The sequence below is a fragment of the Perca fluviatilis genome, chromosome 13 (assembly GCF_010015445.1).
Source record: "Perca fluviatilis chromosome 13, GENO_Pfluv_1.0, whole genome shotgun sequence".
Classification (NCBI taxonomy): domain Eukaryota; kingdom Metazoa; phylum Chordata; class Actinopteri; order Perciformes; family Percidae; genus Perca; species Perca fluviatilis.
Window position 1 is genome coordinate 2,944,921 of NC_053124.1, and position 26,238 is coordinate 2,971,158.

Genomic DNA, 26,238 nt, shown 5'->3' on the forward strand with positions numbered 1-26,238 from the left:
CCTCTCCTCCCTACAGTGTTCCAGTGTTGATTGAGTCATGAAGTAGCCTACGTGCTAACGCTGCTGCAGTGATGGCTCAACCAGCTCCTTCTTGTCAGTTATTGGCTGGAACACTGTTTGTTATGTTTGGTGGTGCAGGTTGGCGCAGTTTGTTTTTGTGGCCGTTTGTGGAGCCTGGGCTGTCTACAGAGACCGCGTTTTTTTACAGTGTGTTCAGGGGTCAGGCAGCTAGCAGATAGTGAGGAGATGTTTGCTGTATGTGACAAAAAATGTTGTAGCCTAAAAAACGTGTGACATCACTTAGAGCACCTTTAACATTCTGCCTCTTACAGCCCTGCAGCAGGTTAGCTTCTCCATTCTCATATGTTTGGCAAGGACTGCTAATAGAAGCAATGTTTCATACTTTTGCTCAAACTAAATAAGAACATTTACAACACCATTTATCAGCCAAGGAAGGGGAAAAAAATTTAGATATAAAATCCATTTGTAGGCCTACAATCATTTCTGTGAGATATTTAGGGTGTGACGTGACAACAAAAACAATGCATAACCTTGTGTAATTTAGTAAGCCTACTCACTGCTTGGAAGTAGCCTAATAAAACCGGTTACTGTTAGCCATTAGCCTGAGTTACTACCCAACACTAAAACAGAGCGACCAAGAGTTGCGTGACAGTTTTAAAAGGCCATTATAGCGCCTGATACAGTGTGTGACATGTGAAATGTGTTGCGGGTTAAATACACATTAAACAAAGTGGTTGCCATGAAAGGTTTAGTCTACACAGGTATAAAGTGGCACTTTTCATAGCGTATAGCTAACTATAGCTATAACTCTCTTGGGGTTGAGTGCAGCTTTCTGTACTCTGAACTTTACAGGATATTATATTAGCTGATTTCCCTATTTACATACTCAATATATAAAAAAGTTTATTTACAAAAATAGATAAAAAGACATTCTTAAACTGAATAAATCGACAAAAGTTTATTTGATTTGATTGAACGAGCAGTTGGGGATTCGGTTCCTTGAACTGACACTTCTCAGTCCCCCACCATTCTTTGGTCCATACGGGGACTTGAACCAGCAACCCTCTAGTTCCTAACTCCACTCCCTACAGACCTATGGTAGGCTACAATATATATATGTATTGTGCATTGCCCCTGCTAAATGAACAAATTAATAAATCGATATTTCCTTGAGTGCACAAAAACATGATTTATGAAAATGTAAAACAGTTGAGATATCTAACAACACCATTTGGATATTCCTTGGATTGCATACACACACAAAATACATAATTTAAGGAAATACATAAAAACAGATATATGTCATTTTGCAAATGAACCCTAAATTTGGCTACTTATAAACCAACAACATAATAAGTAAGGTTCACTAATTGTCCAGGGCTGGATTTATCCTAAGGGATAAAAATGAGCTATGTAGTCCTACTGTCCCATCATTTTGTCCACTCTGTGCATTCTGTATGCATTAGTTAGTAATTAGTTTATGGTAAATTGATTAAGCACACATTTATTTAGGAATATGCAACATAATGCCTGTAATTTCCATTTATATTGTGTTTTCTGTGGTGCATACAATGTTAACTCAAAACCGCAACTGATCAAATTATGACAAACACCACACAGTGCAACTGGACCCTTAAATACCCGATTTGTCCAGTTGGAAATCAAGCTTAGCTATTTACCCACCAGAATTTAACTCTGGTGTTTGAAACAGCACTTAGACCTTCATGTTGGAAAATTGAACTCACTGTAACAGTTGAATACGTGAAATATCGTCGCTGTCGGGAGAAGACCAAAGGCCAAAAACATATATCTCTATATCTGTATGTCTGTTTCTGTGTACCAACAGGCAGCGGCAGACAAAGAGCCAGGGTCTGTCCGAGGTTTCTGCCTGTTTAAAAGAAGTTTTTCCTCGCCACTGTCGCGCCAAATGCTTGCTCTTTGGGGGGAAATTGTGGTAAATTGTTAGGTCTCTGTAAATTATAAACTAGACCTACTCTATCTTTAAAGTGTCCTGAGATAACTCCTTTTGTGATTTGAGACTATAACTAAAATTGAATTGAAATTGAATTGAAACGTGTGTGTGTTGTCATTACTGTATACCAAAAAGTAAATATAAAAAGCATGATAGATTAAAAAAAAGAAGAAAAAAAAAAGAGTCATCAGCCACATGCTGCTTGACAAACTGTTGTGTGACATAATAACCTGGCATTCTGGCAGAAGTAATGAGAGCATGTACTGCAAACATAGACCGTCTCCACTCCAACACATTATACATGCATAACATACATTCTTATGCAGTTGCATTTGTATTCACAGATCAACGTTGGCCTTTTTCACTCCTATTGATCACGTACCTCTCTCATTGCAACTGGTACACTATTATCCATGCATCAGTGACTTCTCCTTTTCTGTCAGACTCTTCCTCCTGCAGCGTGTGAAGGAGGAAGGGAGGGAGGAAGGGTGGGTGAGGATGAGGACTCCCCCTCCCCCTCCCGACGTGTCAGCCATAATTAACCCTGCCACTGTTGCTCCACTTTGCTGGTTTTGCAATGCAGTCAGAGACTGAAAAACCACAGCAGAGCATTGTCTCGTGCACAGAACGGAGCAGACACAGTCGCTGCAAACAGGGCCATCAACAAGTGTTAGTTAGTTCGGCGGTGCATTCAGTTTTCAGCACACGAAAAGACTGCAATTGCTGACACACCCCACTGTCCACCTACCAGTTAGCCAGCATGTTCTCTTCTTCTCTGTGTGCTGTCAAAGGGCATTGTCGGAAATGTAGGAATCACTGATTAAAGGTCCCGTATTATTCTCAATTCCAGGTTCATACTCGTATTTTGGGTTTCTACTACAACATATTGACATGCTTTAATGTTCAGAAACACATTATTTTTTAATACCATCTGTCTGAATATACCTGTATTCCCCCTCTGTTTTTTAGCGCCTGTCTCTTTAAGCCACCCCTCCCTAAAAAGCCCAATCTGCTCTGATTGGTCTGCATTTCTTGGTCTTCCACATAAGCGCTCTCAGAGTCTCTGCACTGTCATTGCAGCCGGGGAATGACTGTAACGGCACTGTAACGGCACTTCCTACCTATATACTGTATAGTATAGTTGTGACATCACAACAGTAAGGAAGTCCTGACGGCTCGTTGATACTTTCACAGTATTTATATAGCACCTAGACCTGCTTTATCAACAAAGGCATGGAAGTCTCACTTTTACAATATGGGATCTTTAAAGTGGAAATTGATGGGAAAGTCATGGCAAGTCCTGTAAAATTGCATTTATATCCTGCGCACACAACGTATCATCTAATATCTTGTTTACGTAAGCAAATCTTTTTAGGTTTTTGTTGCTTTTTTTGGAACGTTTTGTTGCATTTTCAATGTTTTTATGGCTTTTCCCGACATTTCTGCTGCTTTTTAAACGTTCTGTTGATTGTTTTTCAGAGATTTTGTCGCCTTTTTAGAGTTTTCTTGGACACATTCTTTCGAGGTTTTTTTTGACAATTCTTTTGTCACCTTTTTCAATGGTTATTTTGGACACTTTTCCCAAATTGTGTTGCTTTTGCCGACATTTGTTGCCTCTTGACCTTTTCGTTGCTTTTTTGGAGTTTATTTTAGACAATTGTTTTCAATGTTTTTGTCGCTTTTTAAGTTAACACTTTTGCAAGGCACTGTATCCGTGTCCCCCTAATGATCTGATCCTAGAATCGCCCCTGGCATTGGATAATGCCTCGTTTGCATATTTAAACATCACATTTCAGAAAACGTGTAATACAAAATATTATTGTCTAAACGTATACAATCAACTGGGGAAGTTTCATGGTGATATCTATTAGTAAAAATGGTACCCTATTCACCTGTTATGTCTTGCAAAATGTATGGAATCTGAAAATTAGTTCTTCTCAGACTTCAGCAGCACTTTCAGAGAGGTTTGGTCATGTACCATTCATAGTCTGTTTCATGTAACATTTTATATCTAAAAAATTGGCTTCATGGCTGTGATAAAAAGTGATATTCAAAAATCCCTTCCGTAAAAACCTTTGATTTTAATATGTCAACAAAATGAAACAAGAATTTTGAACCTGGAGTTGTCCAATGTTCACATTTCTCTTTTGGAAATGTATGCAAATTAGTGCATATTTAGCAAGAAAATGCCCCATTTGTATATTTAAACATAACATTTCAGAAAACTTGTAATATAAAACATGATGTCTTAATGTAAGTAATCAACTGTGGAAGATTTGTGTTGATATCTGCTAGTTAACCCTTGTGTTGTTTCTTAGACACTGTTTACGTTACGTTTTTGTCTGGTTTTTTTTCACGTTTTGCTTGCTTTTTTCAACGATTTTGTTGCTTATTACAAAGTTTTTGTATATATATTTTTTGTATATTCACCACTAGCACCAACTTGTTGTTTTACACTGATTGTTGGAATTCATGGTCACTCATTTATATGAAATTATCTATAATTTTTCAATTAAATAAAACACCCACCATGTATGTACCATTTTTTTCAACCAGGGTTTTGTGTCTAAGTGACTGATGGGAACAACAATCTTTGACATTGGTCCAGTATTAAGAGAGATCGCTGCATTCGGCAGCAGAGAAACAAGCTACAATGTAAGTTAATAATAGGGCAATTGTGCAGCTTGTGTATACTTTCACAAAAGTGCTGGTTTTGCGACTGACAGGCTCGCCTGTCTGACAACTTTATGGAAAGGATCCCTACAGAGATAGACCTTTAAAACCTCTTTGAGACCTTTCTGTTTAACCAGAAACAGATCTGAAGTCGCTAGCGCTAAACCCACCAGACTCCATTTAAAAAAATTACTTTTAGCGCGTATATAGACAAAATATTTTCACATGTAAATCGGTAAACTATGTGTTTATTTCAACCAAAACTAGAGTTATGATGGTTGGAAAAGACAAAAAACGACCCAAAACGGCTTTTCATAGTTTTAATTTTGTTTCTGTCGACTTTGAATGAAGTGTGTTTTACAATGCTAAAATTACTGTTTATTTACATGGAGTCTGGTGGGTTTAACAAACACAATTTCGCGGATACTCCTACTCCGCTACATTTCAGAGAGAAATATTGTACTTTTTATTCCACTACATAATCTGACAGCTTTAGTTACTAGTTACTTTACATGTTAAGATTTTTGAACACAAAACACATGTAGTTTATAAAATCTGATGTTTTATTCTAAATGAAACTAGCCAACAATACAACGGCCTACAAGTCCAGCTGAGATGATTAGACCATTAAACACACAACTGGTTGGATCCTTTACACTTTCTACAATGGGAAGAGAGTTCTGCATTGAGTACTTTTACTTTTAATACTTTAACCCCCCTGTTGACCCCTTTTCAATGTTTCTATATGAGACATTTGGGTTTCTTTCAACCAAATTGCCCCAACAATAACACAGATGGTTCCATACCACGCTCCTCGCAAGTTAAACGAAGGATCAGTTCACTACTTTCATTGAATTTTGGATGGTTTTTTTTAAAGGTCCCATGACATGGTGCTCTTTGAATGCTTTTATATAGACCTTAGTGGTCCCCTAATACTGTATCTGAAGTGTCTTTTATATAGACCTTAGTGGTCCCCTAATACTGTATCTGAAGTCTCTTTTATATAGGCCTTAGTGGTCCCCTAATACTGTATCTGAAGTCTCTTTCCCGAAATTCAGCCTTGGTGCAGAATTACAGCCACTAGAGCCAGTCCCACAATGAGCTTTCCTTAGGATGTGCCATTTCTGTGTCTGTAGCTATTGAGGAGAGAGAGGGGGGGCAAGGTGGAGCATGGGGATATGGCCATGATGTCTCTCTCTCATGGGTGGGCCAAATTCTCTGGGCGGGCAAAGCAGAGAAAGGGGAGGTAACCTTTCCCCTTATGACCTCATAAGGAGAAGATTCCAGATTGGTCCATCTGAGCTTTCATTTTCTCAAAGGCAGAGCAGGATACCCAGGGCTCGGTTTACACTTATCACCATTTCTAGTCACTGGGGAACCATAGGCAGGCTGGGGGAACTCATATTAATGTTAAAAAAAAAACTCATAAAGTGACATTTTCATGCCATGGGACCTTTAAATTCTACAGCATTTGAAAACAAACCCCACTTTAAATGGTTTCAAAACAGTATCCTAAGACTAAACTGTGACAAAATTCTACCTCTGATCTTAACTATTAGTCAAAATAATTCATAATTTCAGCTTTTGAACACAAAAATTTGATATAATTTCATATAAATATATGAATCATGATAATTAGATTAATAATATATAACAAAAGTAGAGGGAGGCAGGCCAGCACAGCCCGATCCGGCAGGGGAGAGTTCCAAGCCCGAACAGGCTACCTCTCCTTTTGACCTGTCTCTCTTAGTTACGCTGTTATAGTTCTAGACCTTCCTTTGACACACTGAGCTGCTCTCTCCTCTCCCTTTCTATTACCATTTGTGTGCGCATCCCGTCCCAGAAATGCTTGTTACTAATCCTAGCTTCTGGGGAGTTTACTCCCCGGAGTCCTTATGTTTTTTCCCCCAGCGTATTTCCTTGGAGAACGTTGGCACCAAGATCCTGGTTGCAGCTGTCGCCGTGGTCCTGCTGCACTCCCTGCTAAGCTCTGCGGTGCCCTGCAGTGTCATGCTGCGTCCTGCTGAACCCTGCTGCTTCCTGCTACGTCCATCCATGCTTTGCTGGGCCACGCTACATCCTGTAACGCCCTGCAGCACCCTGATATGACATGAACTACTACGACTACCATTTGAAGTCACTGTTCCATTATTAATGTGACTATTATTGCCACTGTTCATCACATCCCCAACCGGCACCGTCAGACACCGCCTACCAAGAGCCTGGGTCTGTCCGAGGTTTCTTCCCAAGAGGGAGTTTTTCCTCGCCACTGTCGCACTGCTCGCTCTTGAGGGAATTACTGTAATTGTTGGAATTGTTGGGGCTTTGTAAATTATAGAGTGTGGTCTAGACCTACTCTATTCTGTAAAGTGTCTCGAGATAACTCGTGTTATGATTTGATACTATAAATAAAATTGAATGGAAATTGAATTGAATATAAATGAGGTTTATTGACCATGAATTTGAAGAAGAAAGAAGTAGTGTAAAACTAGTGGTAATAAGTTGGTGTAAGTGGTGTGTACAATATACTGAAATATTTTTTTTAAAAGCATCAAAAGGACTTTTACTGTAACACAGTATTGTTTACCGTGTGCTATTAGTACTTTTTCTCAAATAAAGGATCTGAATACTTCTTCCACCGCTGCCTTTTCAGTATTTTAGCTCCTGGCTGCAGACTTTGGAAACGTTATGTTTGAACTAAAGTTATAAGCTACCAATCAGCATAGTTGTTCTCTGAGGGCGCTCTAAATTCATTATAAAGCCATTCTGAGTGCTTGAGGATGCTGTAAAATTACAGAAGAATATAATAGAAATGCAGATATGGGGTTAAGTACGGTTTGACACTGAAACACAGTGTTCTGATGATTATCTCTCATTAATTACAGCATAGTTTATCTCTTGTGATCTGGTGCTCCTATAGGATGTGAAGTCTTACCACAATGCTTTTACAGCTTCAGTTGCAGAGTCTGCATCAGCAGGTGCAGCAGATAGTTTCATTTGAAAAATGCTAAACAGTGATCGCCCACTTTTTTTTCCCCATTTAATATCTCTTTTGACGTTTCATTAAAGGCTTATATATAAATTCTTAAGTCTGGAACCAAGCCAACCAAGCTCAGAGATGAATCATCACCATAAAACATTTGATTCAAGAACCTTTTGAAAACTGAAAAAAAGACAAAGGACTGTGTATAGAAACAATCATAGACTTCAGTGATAGCATCTCGCTCTAGCCATTCACGGTTTCACGGGTACGGAAAACCGAGTTGGACCAATCAGAGACAGCGCTGTTACACTTAGGATTGTGGGTAGCGTAGTATTTCTCTGTAAGACCGTGAATAAAACATGTTTTTCTTAAAACAAGGTTCTACTGCGGCTTCTACAGGGGCAGAAACTGCCCGTTCACAACCTCGTAGCTGGTGGTCAGTGTACCTCGGATGGTTTAGACTTTATAATATCTGATAATCAGAATCCTTATGGAGAAAATGAACGGGATTTTTACTTCCAGAACCACACTGTTGAGCTCCATTCCATTTTGCAGACTTGAAGGTGTTGAGTTCATATACAATAAACATAAACAGCTGACTATGACAGCTGATGGACATTTACAACCACCAGATATGTGTAATGTAGAACAGTTGTTCACAAAATATGGTTGGGGGACCCCCAGGGGTCCTTGAAAGGGTTGCAGGGGGTCCCTAGCACAAAGTCATTTATTTTCACTATAACTCCATCCATAAGTAACACAATGAACGAATGTATGACATGTTATATTTTCATCATCTAACTATATAGGAAGGAGTATGTGTGTGTGTGTGTGTGTTAATGTCCGGCTGCCTGTCATTCGAATATCTCGAGAACCATTCATCCGATCTACTTCACATTTGGCGGCTGTATTGCCCATTGACGTGGCGTGTCGAATTAGATGCAGTTTGGACACGTGACACATTCAATATTAATAAACTTTGAATAAAGCAGAGGGTGCGCTCTGTGCAGCAGCGGGGGCGGGACTTCAGGGCTCCGTGGATTGTCTCTGATCACGTCTTCACCTGTCTGCGTGGGAGGGGGCTGTCTAAAAACAAGAAGAAACTGCTGGAGTCGGATGAAGTTGAAAAGAAGATTAAAGCAGGAAATGAACCGCTCGCCGGCTGCACAGTCCCGCTCACCTCTATCAGCAGAACGTTAATGCAAAAAAATCCAGAAGAAATAACCACGCGGCTCTAACAGAGCCAACTGGCTGTGCGACATTTCTGTCACGCCGCCCTCCACTTTATTCCTACGGGTGACGTCAAGCGACTTTAACGCGCCTGCAAAGCATCCCGGGAAGGCGGCGCTGCATTTGAAAAAATCTTGAAAAAGCTGTCCGGGTCCCATCATTATGCAAATTAATCTGTTGAACGCAACGCGACTATCCAATAGAAGTAGAGCATAGGGGAGACTGGGGGAAGTCTCTCGCGGGTCCTTTGTTCTAGACGTCCTATTGAAGTCCTAATGAGGGGAGGCGTCACGACACAACGCTTCAGTCGTGTCGCAAAAGTGGATCCGCAGCGTAACTTTAAGTGGAACGTGGTGGATATAGAGTACAGCGAGTTATCCATAGAGATAATCATAGTTTATAACAATGCAGCGCAGTGACGATACAGACATTTCATACACGGAGGCGTATGGAACACCAATGACCTGGACCCGTTTATAGGAGTCAGCCGTCCCCGTGTCTGCAGTGTAGTTCATACACAGAATTATACAGTAACAATCGGCTTTGTGGTCCAAGGTTTTTGTGTCATACGCTTCACTCCATTTCTCTTTCTCTCTCTTAATCAGTCTGCGTAAAGAGATATGATTTTTGGCCCTAGCTCGGGCCAAACACTGCTGCTGTTGTTTGGACTTGGACAGAAACTAATGCAAGTTCATAGCTCTACTGTATTGCACTAATTCAAGTTACCAGAAAAATGTATACGAAAAACAATCTAATAAAATGTTTTTTTTTTTTTTTTTTTTTTTTTACAAAAAAAAAAAAATATTTTTTTTTTTTTTTTTTTAGTGAGAAGATACAAGTGACCTTTCACAATCTAATCACTACTCTCTGTGGTGAGCCCCGTGATGATTCATTTCTAACAGGAAGTGGTCAGAGAGATGAGCCTGCACGCACAACACACACACACACACACACACACACACACACACACACACAAAAAAAAAAAAAAAAACACAAAACACACACACACACACACACACACACACACACACACACACACACACACACACACACACACACACACACACACACAGTCGTATTAAAGCAAGAGACTGAGACAGGCTCTGTCACATTACAGCCAGTGTTTAATTGAATATTCAATGAGTATGTATTCTCACTAGGCATCAAATGTACAGCAAACTACCCCAACGGTAATGTAACCATACAGGTGAGCATAAGACACTACACCCAGAACAGAAATAATACACGTAACATAAATATCACTGCATGCTCCTGCACTAATATTGACCATGAGCTGTAAAAACCACAGAAAGAAAAAAACAAACTAAATGCACTCACTCAGTATGATCATTTTACATGAAACCATCACATGAAACGGGAATAGTACACGCACGCTTTTTAGATAAGAAGATGACGAGGGGGTGGCCACAATGTTATAAACAATGCAATAACAATAAGAAGAACAACAACGACGAGAACAATAACAGTATTAAAGCTTTTCATGACCATATCAACATTCAGTGTATTGGAAAATACAATCCCAATAGACTCTTTGTATAAAAAAGAAGCTTTTCAAGTCAGCATGGAACAAATAACAGTTCATTTCTCTGGGGTGGGGTGGGGTGGGGAGCAGGGTGGATGACAGGAGCGGGTGTGCTTCCATAGATTTGGGAGGAGGGGAGGTGTCAGCAGTGTTTGTGTGTGTGTGTGTGTGTGTATGTATGTGTGTGCTGGGTAGGGCGAGGGGTCCTGCAGGATTTGGTGCCGGTCTATGTGGCGTAGCGTTTGGTCCACTGTTTGGCTATCCTGTCGTGCTCGGCTCTGTTGGTCAGGTACTGTGTGGCGATGCTTCCAACCAGAGGGTCGGCTGTAACACAAGAGCAATGAACTCAGTCAGACTTCATACAAGTATGGATTTATTATTTCCCTTTACTTAAAAATCACATCTGGACCAATTAGTCAGGGGGGTGGGCCCCCCCAATCCATTGGGCTAGAGTGCTGACAATTGTGATTTCCATTGGATCAGAGTACTGTCACTTGGCTGCCTGTTCTGCCAATCTTCCCAGCCCAATCACACGACCAATTAATGTTTCCATGGAGACTATCCAAAATTCTGATATAATGGAACCAGCACTGGGATTGTTGGCAAGTGGCAGACTGAGCCTATAGAAAATGTGTATTGTATTCAGATATACAATTTGTTTTAAATGAAAACAAGTGAAACTAAGAAAAAATATTTTATTTAGCAGAATGACATGATGTTTTATTGTATCCAATATTTCCTATATTTCTAACCAGATTTTCTATGCTGTATTCTGTTAAAATATAACTCAGTATTGCAAAGAGGCTGTCAGGTCTTAATGAGGTTTTATATATGGCACTGTACAGTTGAAAAATGTCACCCCAAAAACCTGTGAGCTTGGGACATGCCCAAAAAAAGATAACCATCACTGGACTTGCATTTATCACAGGTGGCAGAGACAGAGGAGGAAATCCTATTCAGTTTAGTTTTTGAAAAGTGCAGTCGGTGAATGACTTTAAACTGAATAAGCTGAAGTCTGGCATTGATAGAACATGCCTTGATTCTCTCTAATGCCAATGACCATAGCCCATCTGAAATCTCCTCTCCTGTGTCTTTAACCCAAGCTTATTTAATGTGAAGAGAAGAGGTAACTGATGGAAAGAGGGCTACAAACTGTGAAATCAAACCTTTGGATGTGGGCTTACAAGTCAGAAGTTGGTCAAATTTGTGTTGTGTGGGCACTGACTCCTTTACAAAGTTTCTAATTTGAAGATAACGAAAAAAATGGCTGGATGGTAGCACATATTTGAGTGAAAGATGCAAAACAATTATTAATATAAAGATCGTTAATAGTAGCAAGTCCCTTCTCTGACCAGTGCGTAAACACTGAGTCCATTAGACCTGGCTTGAAAGAAGTGTTGTGACATATGGGAGCATAAAAGGATAGCTCAGGCACACCCTTAATTTGTCTAAGAATCTTCAAGGAGTTTGATAAAATAAAGTCACCTTTTAGTTGTTTGATGGACAAATTTGGATTTGAAACTAAAACAGCACTAAGGGAAGCTCCAACAGTCTTTGACTTGTGGGACTCAATCACAGGCCAATTTGGACAGAGGTTACTCTCATCATCAGTGACTGGAGCATGATTCCAGAATACCCATGCTCTGGCGTTACAGGCCCAGTAATAATGACGCAAAACAGGCACGCCCAAACCACCTTCAATTGTAGGCTTCTGCAGGTGTGCTTTAGAGATGTGTGTGGGGGGGGGGGCTTGTTGGCCCATACAAAGGGCAAAAGGATAGAGTCTAATGAATTAAAGAAGGCGGCTGTAAAAAAAAAAAAAAATGGCTACATTTTGAAAAAGTAAATAATTTGGGAAGTACAATCATCCTGATAATATTCACACGCCCTATTAAGGAAAGAGGGAGAAGTTTCCATTTGTCTATCATAGCTCTAAGCTTGTCCGTCAAATTATTATAATTACATTTAAAGAGAAGTTTGAGGTTTTTGGTGATATTGATTCCCAAATATCTAAACTGATCAGTGGAAATTTTAGATCCTCAAGGTATTTAGAGTCATGGCCATTGGATAGCAGCATGAACAGACTTTTGTCCCAGTTAATAATGTTCTTATTAAATCAAGTAAGGGGGACAGGGATGTCCTAACATCTGACAGGGTCAGGATCACATCACTGCATATAAGCCTATAGTACACTCAGATGTGCCACAATTTATCCCCCTAATTTGGAGGCTGGCTCTAATAGCTATTGCCAGAGGCTCAAGGGCCAAGGCAAAAAGCATAGGGGAAAGGCAGCACCCCTGCCTGGTGCCACGGACCAGCAGGAATGTGGGGGACCTGTCATAATTAGTCAATATGGAGGATTTTGGACATGCATAAAGTATTCTTAACATTTTCATAAATTTAACACCAAAGCCAAATTTTTATTTATTTAAAATGTAATAACAATAACTTATTTCACCAGTCAATTGCTGTTAAACGACAAAAAGAAGAACCACTAGATGGAAGAAGGGTACTTTACAACAACATTGAATGGACCATGAGCTTACGAGGTGCAATTGAACGTCATCATTGTGTCTTTAGCTGCAGACTGTTGTATGTCCTGGCGTTGGAATCCTTTCAAGTGAAATACAGTCACACGCTAGACCATTTTTTTTAGCCAGCTACTAGCTAACGGTAGGCTAACGTGACCTGCTGCCAAGTGTAGCGTTAACCAAGTGTCACGTGCAGTGACCTGACGCAGTGTATCAAAGTCTAAAATGGAATTAGGCTGAATTTTATTACAACCAGTGAAAAACCACAGAGGAGCCATAAGTTAAACAAACGGAGCCCTATCATTCCTGTGGTCTGAAGTATGAGCCTTTATAGTGTGACATACAGCGAGGCCGACGTTTATCAACAGCACAGTAAAAAAAATGCGCACGCTGCTGTAAATCAGAGGTGATCATGGTTGGGCTCCGGCAGCAGCTGTGCCGTCCCGTCTGTTGATACACCGCACACGTCCGGTCGGCCAACAGCCACCATTATGAATTCCCACTAAGCTCTTCTATTGATCGTGATGCTGCTCAATCCGTTGTGCCACTGGTCAATTTCTCAGTGAGGTGACATAGAGGGAAACAAACTCCTGGAGCCTCACACACACTCCGCTTGGCTTCAGACTGTCTCCTGCGGGGCTCGGCCTGCTGACAGTGTGATGAGCTTGGCTGAGCAAGCAGCACAAACGCCCCTCAGCACTAATCCCTGCTAGGGTTTCAATGATGTTTTTTTTTTTTTTTTTTACAGGCTTATACCCATATTTATGGATGAATGCATCCTTACAAATCATGGCCTTGTAGCTTCAAACTGGAAGCATCTGATTTCTTTGGCGACAGCTTGAGCCTGCAACAATCCTGTTGGGATTGCTGGTTGGTGAAAGCTTGTGTCCTGAATCACCAAGTCAATGACATCATTATGTTGTGCTTTCCTTGTTTGACCAATTTGTGTTTCGAAGGTCCAAACTAAGATTGGCCTTTTCAGATCAGGGCCAATTAGAATTCCGGGGTGAAGCAGCAGCCACGCTCTGTTCACACATATATGAGCTTAAAGGGCAACTACTGTTTTTTTTTCAACCTGGACCCTATTTTCCTATGTTTTTGTGTCTGAATGACTGATGGGAACAACAATCTTTCACATTGGTCCAGTATTAAGCAAGATCACTGGAGTCGGCAGAGGCGGAACAAGCTACAATGTAAGTTAATAAGGCAACTGTGCAGCTTGTATTTACATTCACAAAAGTGCTCGTTTTGCTGTGGACAGGTTCAGATTATTATTCTAAGTGTCTGACAACATCATGGAAATGATTTCTAATGAGGTCGACCTTTCTGTTACAGAGTAGGATCCTTTTTTTAAACATAAAAACATCCGTGAAATCGCATTTCGCTAAACCAACCAGACTCCATGTAAATAAATTTAAAAAAAAACTTCATACAAGGTCGACACAAACAAAATAAAACTGTGAAAAGACGTTTTGGGTCGTCTTTCCACTTTTCCAAACATCACTGCTCTAGTTTTGGTTGAAATAAACGTGAAAATATGTTGGCTCTATACACGCTAAAAGTATTGCTTTTTTAAAGTCCCATGGCATGAAAATGTCACTTTATGAGTTTTTTTTTAAACATTAATTATGGTCCCCCAGTGGCTAGAAATGGTGATAGGTGTAAACCGAGCCCTGGGTATCCTGCTCTGCCTTTGAGAAAATGAAAGCTCAGATGGGCCGATCTGGAATCTTCTCCTTATGAGGTCATAAGGGGCAAGGTTACCTCCCCTTTCTCTGCTTTGCCCACCCAGAGAATTTGGCCCACCCATGAGAGAGAGACATCATGACTTTCAAACGAGAAAAAGTGGCAGTTGGTCAAGGCCACACCCCCACCCTCCACCTTCCCACCTCTTTGGGGGGGCGCCAACAATTCCTCTATGCAGGTAAAACCCAGGGTGCAATCTAGCATCTGATAGAAATTAGTTACTTTTTCACATGCCACAAGAGTGGCAACCTGACAATATAACTGTCCAGTTGAAGCAGAGTATGCAAAGGCTTAAAGTGATGGTTCGGAGTAATTTCACCCTAGGGTCCTTTGCACCATGACCTCGAGCCAAACACCCTGGTGTACTTACAAACTTTACAATCCATCGTTTTATGAGTGCATAACCTATATATACTAGTGTAGACCTTTGGTATCATTTCGGGCATTATTAGTGGGGTAATTTAAGAGATACAAACGTGGGTCCATTAGCCCCCGCGCTAAGCTATTCAGCGGCTAACGCTACTCTACGCTAACTCGCCCAATGTTAGACCCAGGTGAAAAAAGCTTCTGGGGGGGGGGGGGTGTTTGGCTTGAGGTCATGGTGCAAAGGACCCTAGGGTGAATTACTCCGAACCATCACTTTAAACCAGACACTTTTATGTGAACGAGGTGTCAGACCAGTTGGCAACTCCTGAAAGAAAATAAAGTTGATCTAAAATGAAAGATGACTTTTTCTACTTGCCCTCAAGTCAGTCAAAAAAACACTTTGTGAACAGAAAACAACCCATGGTAAGTAAGTTAGCTGGTGCAGCTCATGTGAGCGTGAGTGTCCTTCTGAAACAACAGAACACGCTCCGAGTCCCAACTCTTTCTAGAACCAGGATCAGAATCAGAGAGCAGTTTATTGCCACAGTAGTGGAACTACATGGAATTTGCCTTGGTGATTGGGTGCATACATAGAAACAGACATTAATATGAATCAACAATAAATACCGAAACAGAGACAAATATATACAGTTCAAGATCCAGGATCCAAAGAGCACCAAAAACAACCATAAAATGAACGCTTCTTACAGAGTAATGTTCTGAAGCCTAATACTGTACATGCATTGTGAGGGTAAATCTTTCACTCTGTACTTGCTAATCTCCTCAATTTCTCCACACTTGTTCTTGTTCTTTTTGTTACAGCAGTATCAATGGTAAAGTGACCCAATTATTCTGCTGTTGCAACACAAAGTACCTGTGTACTACTAAAAAATTCATAGAAAAAGATAAGATTTTGACAACTTGTACATGCAACTAGTTGTATTAATGAGCTGCAAACTTGGAAGTCACAACTCAAGGACTTCAGTAGGCTTCAAACTAAATGCTTGTCGGATCATCAGAAAGCATCTGAAATACTTTTCCATTGGCGGATCCATCTAGCTTTACAAACACCTCAAGCTCTCTTTTTTCCATAGTTTTTCTTTTTTTTTTTTTTTTTTTACACACTATGTCCATCACTTTTCATGTGTACAATCAAGTGCAACACCATGGATGCCTGTGAGGAGACTAACGGTGAGCATTGTTCACATTTGTACAATTCAGTGTGTCAAGTTCCCAAAGACACGCCGAAGAGAGATTTGTAAAAGAGAGATCATGGAGGCTGAGGGATGGCTCTGCCAAATTTTATTTGAATTATACTGGGGCCTTTACCAAAGATTGTACAAAAGCAGCAAGGCACCTGTTCCAGGTGGCTTCAGGATGACCAGAGTTTTGTAAACAAAATTACAGAAAACGATGAGGCGAATATTGAGACTGTTGGACTAACAGTGCAATCATAAATAACAGATTATGCTGTGTGAGATGTTCAGAGTAATTTTATGGTAATTTTGGCCCTTTTTATAACACCCTAAGTACATGTTTTTAGCCACCTCAGTTGTACAGAAGGCACACAGGAGCTGCACTAGCTGAGGACATCAACTGTTTCTATCTCACATATTCTGATATCAATCCAGATGGTAAAGCCTCCCTTTAAGGCAGGGTGAGGCATGTGTTATTACAGGTTTGACAAAGTCACACCCCTGAAGCTACTGAGGGCAAAAAAAGACATCTTCATTTATAGAAGAATGGCCGAATATAAGCACATATCAGCCTGAAATATACGATCCAGCCCAGACAGCAGCAGAAATCACAGAGGAGGAATCCCTCTGGCTTTGTTAAAAAATGTAAGATTACTTTTTGGACGTTGCTCGGGGGTTGCAACCGGAAAAAGACGGGGAGAAAAAGGGATGACATTGGACAGAGGCCCTGGGCTGGATTTGAGCCCTAGATACGCTCTGACATAGCATGTGGCTTAACCTCCCACAAGCCCTCAGGATGCCCCAGGTAGAGATCTGCTTGTGGGATGTGATTGTGGGTTAAATGTGGCGTGACGGCAGGGCCGGCAGCCCTGGGAGGGTTGATTAACTGTCATTCCATCCTCTTCCCCCCGCTTTAATGAGCAACATGCCAATGATCTCCGCCCGCACGGGAAAGAAAATCTTCAGACGGAAGGGGGTGGAGAGAGGGAAGGGGAGATATTTTTAGGGTATTTCAGATCCAGGGCCCACATTCGGCACTTGAGGCTCGGGTTTAAAAAACTTAAGCAGAGGGTGAGAAGTGTAGCGTGGGGACTGATTTTGATGAGGCAAGAGGCGGTAAGAGGGAGAGAAAGTATGTGGGTGACACGGAGGAAGGGTGACAGGTTTTTTTCTTTTACTTTTGGTGGGGAAAGGGTGTCGATTAAGTCCCTCTTGTATCATACTTTAAAAGCAATCGGCTCATTTCATCTTGCCAGCATCTGAAAACATTGTGGAGGAAGAGGAGGAGGAGGAGAGGAAAAGCTATTCTCATTTTCGCCCAAGGAGGGAGATATCTCCGCCGCTATGTTATCAAAGAGCAATCCTCGCAGAGAGGACACAAGCTATCATCAGAGGGCTTCGCAATCAACACTATCAGCCCCCCCCCCTCCCTCTCTCTTTCTTTTCTGTTGCCTCATCTCATTCCCCACTATTCACATGTGTCATTCTTCTGCCAATTTTTCCTACCTTTATTTATACATTTTTTTTTTGCTCTGGCACATTTTTCTCCCATTTCTTTCACTCTGAACCTCATCATTGTGATATTGGACAGAGCTGCGTTTCCCACCTCCGCTTGTTCAATTTCATCCTTCACACCAAGAGACATTAATCGTATTGGCAGCGAAGGACCAGTAGAAGTCGGAAATGACTGGTTTTAACTGGTCCATAAAAGACCCTGTTCCTCCAGCGGTGGTCTTTGCTCTGCTGGTAAACCGGACCATAATGGATCTAATTAGCTTTAAAAATGTTGACGTCGTCTCCCTGAATGGTGTCAGCCGTTTACAGGGTTGTGTTTAGCCAGCCAGTGCTGGTTTAATATTGATTAAACAGCAATGAAGGGAGGATGAATGCCCAGGCTCACTGTTTACGAGGCAATATTGTAAGAGGGTGAATGCTATGAAAATGCTACAAGAAATGTTTCTGCTTCTCATGCTCACAACAAGTGCCATACATTCATCCTGAGATAGTAATGGTTATTGGAGAGAAGATAAATCATCTTTTGCTTAAAAAAAAAAAAAAAAAAAGGCCTCAATATGCTTCAAACATAGTGCTAACAGCATCTGAAACCCTCTTCCCACTGGGGGAATCGGGCCGGGCTATGACTTAGTCATCCCATTAAAGGCTACAGAAGCAGAAGGTTAATGAGCATAGATAATACGTTATAGTATATTACGGTATAAAGTATTACATTTGTTATTTTTCATGTTTGAATAAAGCCATTATGGAACATTTACGTAATGAAATATCTGATGAAATCTTTAACAGATAGATGAAGAGATGAATGTAACACAAAGCAGCAGTGTTTCCATTTATCCGCTCCGACTACTGCTGCTGTTGTGCTGGAAAGAGTACGAATTAGGGCTGGAGAAAATCAAATATCCTGACATTATGACCGACTACCTCGATACGATATTGTCTGGTTGACTATTGGTGCTTTCACAAAATATTTACACAATGAGATTTGAGATAAATAATCATCAGTAATGTGGATATAATGACTAAGTGGGTAAAGGCAAATAATAGAACAGCTAGAACAGTCTTCAGAAAATTACACTTTACTGCAGGGATGTGCAAAGACATTTTGGGCGACAGGGACTCAAGGAAAAAAAAGCCTAATAGTTAATAAATAATTATTTATTTGAAATTTAAACAAAACATTAAATGTCTGTGTGTTAGAGGTGTTGAAATTTATCAAATAATCGTTGCATCGAATCGTGGACGATCCTGCATCGATAATCGGCAGGCTCATAATCAATTATTTCTGTTTATAATTTAATGTATGCCTAACAATATTTCTGTCTACATATTCTGTTATGTTTTGCACATTCAGGAAGTGCCATGTTCTCAGTGCTGTAGCTCTATGTATCCAATGTATTTAGAGCACTACAGAATGTTTTGTTTTTGAAGCTTGAAAAGCTATGAATTAAATATCATACATGGCTTTAATAGAAACATGTATTTGACACATCGAGATATCGAATCAAATTGAATCGCTGACATGATAATCATAATCGAATCGGGAGATCAGTGAAGATTCACACCTCTAGTGTGTGTGTGCGCGTATATGTGTGTGTGTGTGTGTGCGTATATGTATGTGTGCATGTGCATGTGTGTGCGCGTTGCAGCTCTCACCAGGGTTGCAGTCAGTGAGCAGGGAGCAGATGGACAGCAGCACCTTGGAGATGGTGAGGGCAGGACTCCAGTTGTCCTTCAGGATGTCCAGACAGATCACCCCCTGGCTGTTGATGTTGCAGTGGTAGATCCTCGTACGGAACGTCACCTGGACACGGACAGCCACAGTAACGCTTAGATCAACATTGGTTTCTAGAAAGAAAACCACCATCACTTTGGTTTCAAGTTGCATAAAGCCGCTGTTTTGTGTGTACTATTGATAGTGGGCGGGCATCTTAAAATAGAATTATTATAACAGATTAAAAGTCCTAAACATGGGCGCCCGGATAGCTCAGTACGTAAAGCAGGCGCCCATACATATATGTGTTTACTCCTCGACGCAGCGGGCCCAGGTTGGACTCGGACCTGCAGCCCTTTGCTGCAAGTCATTCCTCCTCTCTCTTCTCTTTCATGTCTTCAGCTATCCTGTCAAAATAAAGGCCGAAAATGCCCCCCCAAAAAATTGTCCTAAAAATGTAGGGCCCTATTTTGTTTTGAATAAACAAACACTCCCCATGTAGCAAATTCAGTTTAAAAAATTAAATCTTCCAGCTATACACTGACTGTGTTTACATGCATGCACAAGAATATAGAGTAATCAGATTAATACTAGAATAGTTTGATTGAAATACACTGGGGTATTCCCATTAGCAGGATTCCGGGTTGTAGGCACACAGAGTGGAACAATAAAGCTGAATGAATGAATGAATGAATGAATGAATGAATGAATGAATGAATGAATGAACGGACAAATGAGTCCTGCAAAATCCTGCAAACTGCTGTAGGAAAAAACTACTCACAATGTATTTTAAACCAAATTTGGGTTCCAAGTGGTCCTTTCCACATTATTATGCAGAGAGAACCCACTTCTGAGCCGTATGTACTATTGTGTTCTGGGGGTAATGGAGCTTAATGGTTGGAGAAGCTTGTGACTAGAAGGTCAAACTGAGTGGTAACGTAAAGTGTGACGTTAAAACAAAACCACCAATCTTCAAATGATTTTCCCTCAAAATATTTCACTTCAGATTTTCTGAGAAATGCTGAGTTAGTCATTAGTATGTGCTTGTTATTCTTAATTTAGACCCCGTAATTGTGTATCACAATATCTTGATATATGGTTTCATCACGATACGATTCCATTGAAAGACGATAAACTATCATATTGAATTGTCGCCCAGCCCTAATGGCAGTGCACTGTGTTTACCTTCATTTAATTACATGTAAGCAACAGCAGGCTCCACTAGGTTTACCAGCTAGTCACCCAGCTGTGTCTGCAGCTTGGTGCTGACCAGAGAGGCCTGTACTACGAAGCAGGATCAACATGCCCTGGATTTATTTCAGTCACCAAACCTAACAACCGTGGTCCTGCACAAGGTGTTACACGACGGTGTTAATCAACTAGTTCAGTCAACCCAGGGTTTCCCAATCCAGTGACGAGCTCGTCACATAAAAGTGGCGCTGTTTGCACCATATGACCAATCGCAAACATGGACAAGTCTACCAGTCTAACATATTTTACACAAGAAGAGCAAACGGTAATCCTACAGAAATATGAAGAACACAGACACGTGATACAGGCAAAAAGCAATACAGTCACTGCTGCTAAACCCAGTAAGGAAAGCTGGCAAAAAATAGCCGACGCTGTAGGTTAAATGCATAAATTACAAGGCTTATCAATATCACTTCCCCATCAGTCAGGCACAACAAGATCTGACCATAATTACACTTGTGCATTCCATACATTTTCGTTGCTGTAGTCAGTTGCAACTCTGGCAGTGGGAAGAGATCGTGGAAGCAATTACAAATATAAAAACATAATTCAAACCGATGTGCGCATTGGCAACACACGGCTCAAGAAGCTGAGAAAGACACGCTATTCCCTCCGCTGAAAATCTATATATTTCATAAAGATACCCATCAGGGAAACGGGTTTTGTCAGTCTCAAAATTTTCTAACTTTTCTGAGCACACCCCTCCCTATGGCGTTATTATGGAACCCACGCAACTTTGAGGCAATAGCATTCACACACTACTATTGGCCAGGCGTCCATGCTAACGCAAAGTAACCCGATTTTTTCAGATCCTATCCCCTGACCAATCGGCTATCCTAACCTTAACTACTCGAGGTCAATGCCTAACCCCAACCAACTGAGCTGCTTCGTAGGGCGGGACTCGCCTAGAAGTTCCGTGGGATCCATAACAAGCCTCACTTTCCACGCACCGAGTTCCACCGGATCTTCTGAGAACGGTTATCACTCGAGAATTGATTGGTCAGTAGGCGATGCTTTTATACCGGTTGATCTCTAATCTCCAACATAACCTGAAGTTACCTCAGTAACCCCAAATCTTGCCTCCTAGTATAGGCCTCAGGTGCCAGTGTCTAGTGGGTTAATCAGAGCTTATAAGCATGAGCATATAAACAAATAAATGGCTTTTCTCAGATCTAATTATTGTAGTTGGTCCACAGTATTGTCTTTAAGCTTTTTGAGGGATATTTATTTATTATCTGCCCTAGCTTTTCCAACGTTTTAGACACAGATGTGGTAAAAAATAATGGTTCGAAATGATATGGACTTGCATATTTTGTTTTATTGAAAAACAACATTTTCTTGAGGGAGGACCCCTAAGCCCCCCGCCAAATACGTGCACCTAAGTCTTCCACAAACCTAGGGAAAACACTTTTTAGACAGACTTCATATTAGACTGAAGACAGTCCTGTAGAACTCAACAGAGCCTAAACATCAGCACATGGGGCACAGCATCATTAAGGAGTGACCTCTGACCTCTCTGCTTTCTTAAACAAAGGCTGCTGACCAGGACAGGCAGCCCAGCTGTGCTCACACTCCATCCCCCTTTCTGCTTGCTTTGTGACTGCAGCCTCTCCTCCCCTTCCTCCCTTTTGTGTCTCTTTTATCTCATTAACTCGCCATTCCTCCCTTCACATCTCACATATGAGAAACAAACAACCCTCGCATGCAAGCCCGGCTCTCTCTTGCGCACATTCCACGCTGGTATTACAGCCTGACTCCTGATAGACAGACAGAGCAATAAAGAGCCTGCTTTTCATGACATGAAAGGCTTTCCGGAGATGTGACAAGAAAAGGCAGACGGGAGACGAGGTGATTGATGGCGACTGGTTGAGGGCAGGTCTCGTGTCTGAGTCGCACCGCTTCCTGTTCTTACACCTCCGCTGAGACGGGTTAGCGGTGGCATGCTAATGCTGGCAGCCCAGCAGCGATGAAACAGATCCTTGGCCAGCCTGTGCGGTCTCATTAACAGCCTGTAATCCCATCATGGCGGACGCTAATAGATTATGATGATGCCTCCGCGTAACAAAAGCTGCAGGTCTAATCCTGCATTCCCTCAGTATTATGGATTCATCCCTCAGCCTCTAAACACAACCTGTTTCTCCTCATTTTGTATCCCAACAGCTCTCTCGTATTCTGAGTAAAAACAGCTTTCAGAGAAACAAGAAATAAATATCTCAATATGAATATCTCGAGCAAATGCCACGGCAATTCAGAAATTAGTAGAGGTGTCACCATTCTCCAAATCCATGATTTCATTAGACTTAGTTACAACATTAGTTAAGGTCACAATTAGATTTTGGATTTAAACAATTCTGATTTCAGCAGTGACGGCAATGCCACAATAAGAGCCCCTAGATGGCAGAAGGGTACAACAAGAGTTAAGAGTTTTTTCTAAATGAATCAAGTGCAATTGAAAGCACCATTGGTTTACTGAGATGCACATGAACGAACCGTGGAGTCCCGTCGGAGCCCACATGCTTTACCTTCGTTGTTTGTTTCCATAATTCACTTACGGGGGAGTCTAAATGCTGCCACACTGGTGGTGACTTCAGGGAAGCAGGATACGCTGTGTCTGTTTTTAATTTTTAGTAGGCGGGTAGTGGAGAGAAAAAAAAATACTGCGGGAATCACGTATGCTTCCATACACTAGATGTTAAACCATGGGGTGCCGGTCGGATTATATCCATCTGTGGTTGCTCATGCTCAGCTCATCCTCATCAAAACTCAGGAAAAGGCTTAGAATGTAAACACGACAAACATGTTTACATCCGTTACGTTTCACCATCCAAGTGATTCAGCTGGAAGGAACATACAGCCTAGTTCACAAAATTGTTACAGGTGATTATTACCTAATAACTAATGATTAGGCCACAACATACTTGCATTGTTGTGCCAGATGGTTTGTTAACACAGAACCATCTCAGAAGCCGTCTTTGGAAACGGTTTGGAAAAGGGCAGGCACTTTAAAAAAAAAAAAATACCTGGCAGGTGATTGGGTGAACCATCTGTCGATCACGTCTGCCATTGTTGTTTTGAACAAACTGTCGCAGCCGTCACACACCCACCTCAACCACGCCACAGCTGCCAGTAGCTACTCACTGGACGCTGATTGGTTTGGTTTTGCTGACACAAACGCATTACTTGAAGCCTATTCTCGCATTGCCAGACCTTCCTCCCCAGCGCTGTGGAGGAAGGTCTAGTCCACACAGCATTCCTGGATGGGAGAAAAACGTGCTCTGGTTTATTGGACATTTCTTTAAACCAATCACAATCGTCATGGGCGACGCTAAGCGCCAGACGGAGCCACGGTGCCTCTGCAAAATAGTCTCGGGAAGGAACTTGTTTCGGTGGAACATGTGTACGTGTGCGTACTGAGGAGCAGTTAACCATAGCCCTCATAAATCCACCTGAGTTTAAAATTACAACACAGAGAAAGCAGGAGGTAACAGACATCCGGCCGAAAAAAAGAGTGACATGCGGCGGAATTATGGGCGGCACCGGAGCAATCCTGTAAGTGGAACGTCATGGATATAGACTACTTGATCAGCGCCAAAATGATAAGAATTATAAAAGAATAAAAATAGCACTTCAAATCCTCTCCGACTGTGTTTAACAGCAATCTACCAAACAGCTGTTGAAAAAGCATAAACTTGAGAAGGAGCGCTTATCTCAGTTTACCGTCCAGAGTCTGGCTGTGCTGGACTCTCCCGGTGATTTTAAAGGTGGTATTTTAATATGAATATAATTTTTAAGCAGTTTTGTTGATTGGGGTTTCATTTACTCAAGCATAATAGACATTTTTGTTTATCAAATTGTCAGAAATGACATGCGACTGCAAATAGATTTCTGTCAAATAAGGTAACGCAGACTCATTGCCTTTACTGTACATGGACTGATCATGCTTATGGTCGTGCATAGTCCACCCCCCAAGGGCCCATTTTGAGTCAGGAAAAACCCTGACATGATGCTGGGATACCAGTACTGATACCAGTACTCTTTTAACTTTTAACTTTAACTTAAAAATGTTTTTCGGCAAACCCGTTTTCCTGTTCCACAAAATAAACCCAACTTCTTAAATGCGTCAGTGCAGGGCGGACTGCCCATCTGGCATAGCGGGCACTTTCCCGGTGGCCGACGTGCTTTTTGGGCTGACCGCCGACACTTTATTTTGTTTTTGTCCGGCCCATGAACCGGCCCATAAAAGTGGTAGGCCTAGATCGGCGGCCCATTGTTTTTTCAATTGACACTGGGCTGGCCCAAAACACTTTAGTCAAAAATATCACATAGGCTAGGTTTTCTGTCCCTACACAAACACCCCCTACTTTCACAATGAAATGGACTAGTCCGTAATGGTGCGGGGGCGAAAGATAATCACACAGTGACAGGAGAACTGCATGCAGTTTCAGTGTGCATCTGCCAGGCTAGAATAGTGAAAGACTGACGAGATTGTGTAATATGTGATGTGCAATTCTCATGTGATCTTATGATATCGCCTGTCTTTGAGCTATTTCTGTGAATGAAGTATCTTAAAAATCAAGGTACTATTTCATCACATTGATTAAATATTGCCATTATCCCTAATTTGCAGAATTGCCCATAATGGTTCAACACAACCAGAGATATTTAAAAGGTATTTAACAATCTCTGACACTTGACAAATGCGTTTCATCTCACAGTGTATGTCATCATATCACCAAGCCCAGTCATACAAGTAAATATTAGAGCTTTTTTACACATGTAAAAGGGCCACATTTGGCTTAGCTATAATAAAGGATGTTCTTCTTTTATTTTTTTGGGTGCATTTTAGGCCTTTATTTTGACAGGACAGCTGAAGAAATGAAAGGGGAGAGAGAGGGGTAAATGACATGCAGCAAAGGGCTGCAGGTCGGGGTCAAACCCGGCCCGCTGCGTCGAGGAGTAAACCTCTATATGTTGGCACCTGCTCTACCAACTGAGCTATCTGGGCGGCCAAAGGATGTTCTTCTATCGTTCCCTCAGTTCTCTTCATTTACAATGTCCACATTTAATAATCATTTTGGGCAAACGGAATGAAAAGCGAACTGATTGTTAGTTTTATGACAAGGCAATCATCCAACATATCTTAATCGAGACAGAATAGAAAGGTTTGGTTTAAAGGAGGGAATGTATTGAGTGGCTGATCATCCACACGTCTAAGCTTGACTTTATGGCTCTTCATGGCACATTAAGCGGTTTGAAAATGAGAACGATATCATGCAGAGGAAGATAAAGCGTGCAGCGGAATTTAGTTCAAAGCCATGAGGAAATTAGAGTCGATAGAGCGGGATAAGGTTAGTTAGAGGAGTCTAATCTCTCAGCCTGTCACTGGGTGGTTCTGCTGAACCTTAAAAGGAACACGCCGACTTATTGGGACTTTGTCTTATTCACCGTATCCCCCAGAGTTAGATAAGTCCATACATACCCTTCTCATCTCCGTGCA

The 26,238-nt window shown here is 41.3% G+C and overlaps 1 protein-coding gene across 1 annotated transcript in view; it reads right to left on the bottom strand.

Annotated features, from left to right (window-relative positions):
- Positions 1 to 10,488: 10,488 nt before the first annotated feature.
- LOC120571806 (ubiquitin-conjugating enzyme E2 E2-like) overlaps positions 10,489 to 26,238 on the bottom strand; it is a 103,534-nt gene continuing 87,784 nt past the window's right edge. The window contains exons 5-6 of the mRNA XM_039820901.1: positions 19,433 to 19,580; positions 10,489 to 10,746 (exon numbers count right to left, since the gene is read on the bottom strand). Of these exons, the coding sequence (XP_039676835.1) occupies positions 10,649 to 10,746; positions 19,433 to 19,580 (246 nt within the window). The 3' untranslated portion in view covers positions 10,489 to 10,648. The remainder of the gene's footprint in view (positions 10,747 to 19,432; positions 19,581 to 26,238) is intronic.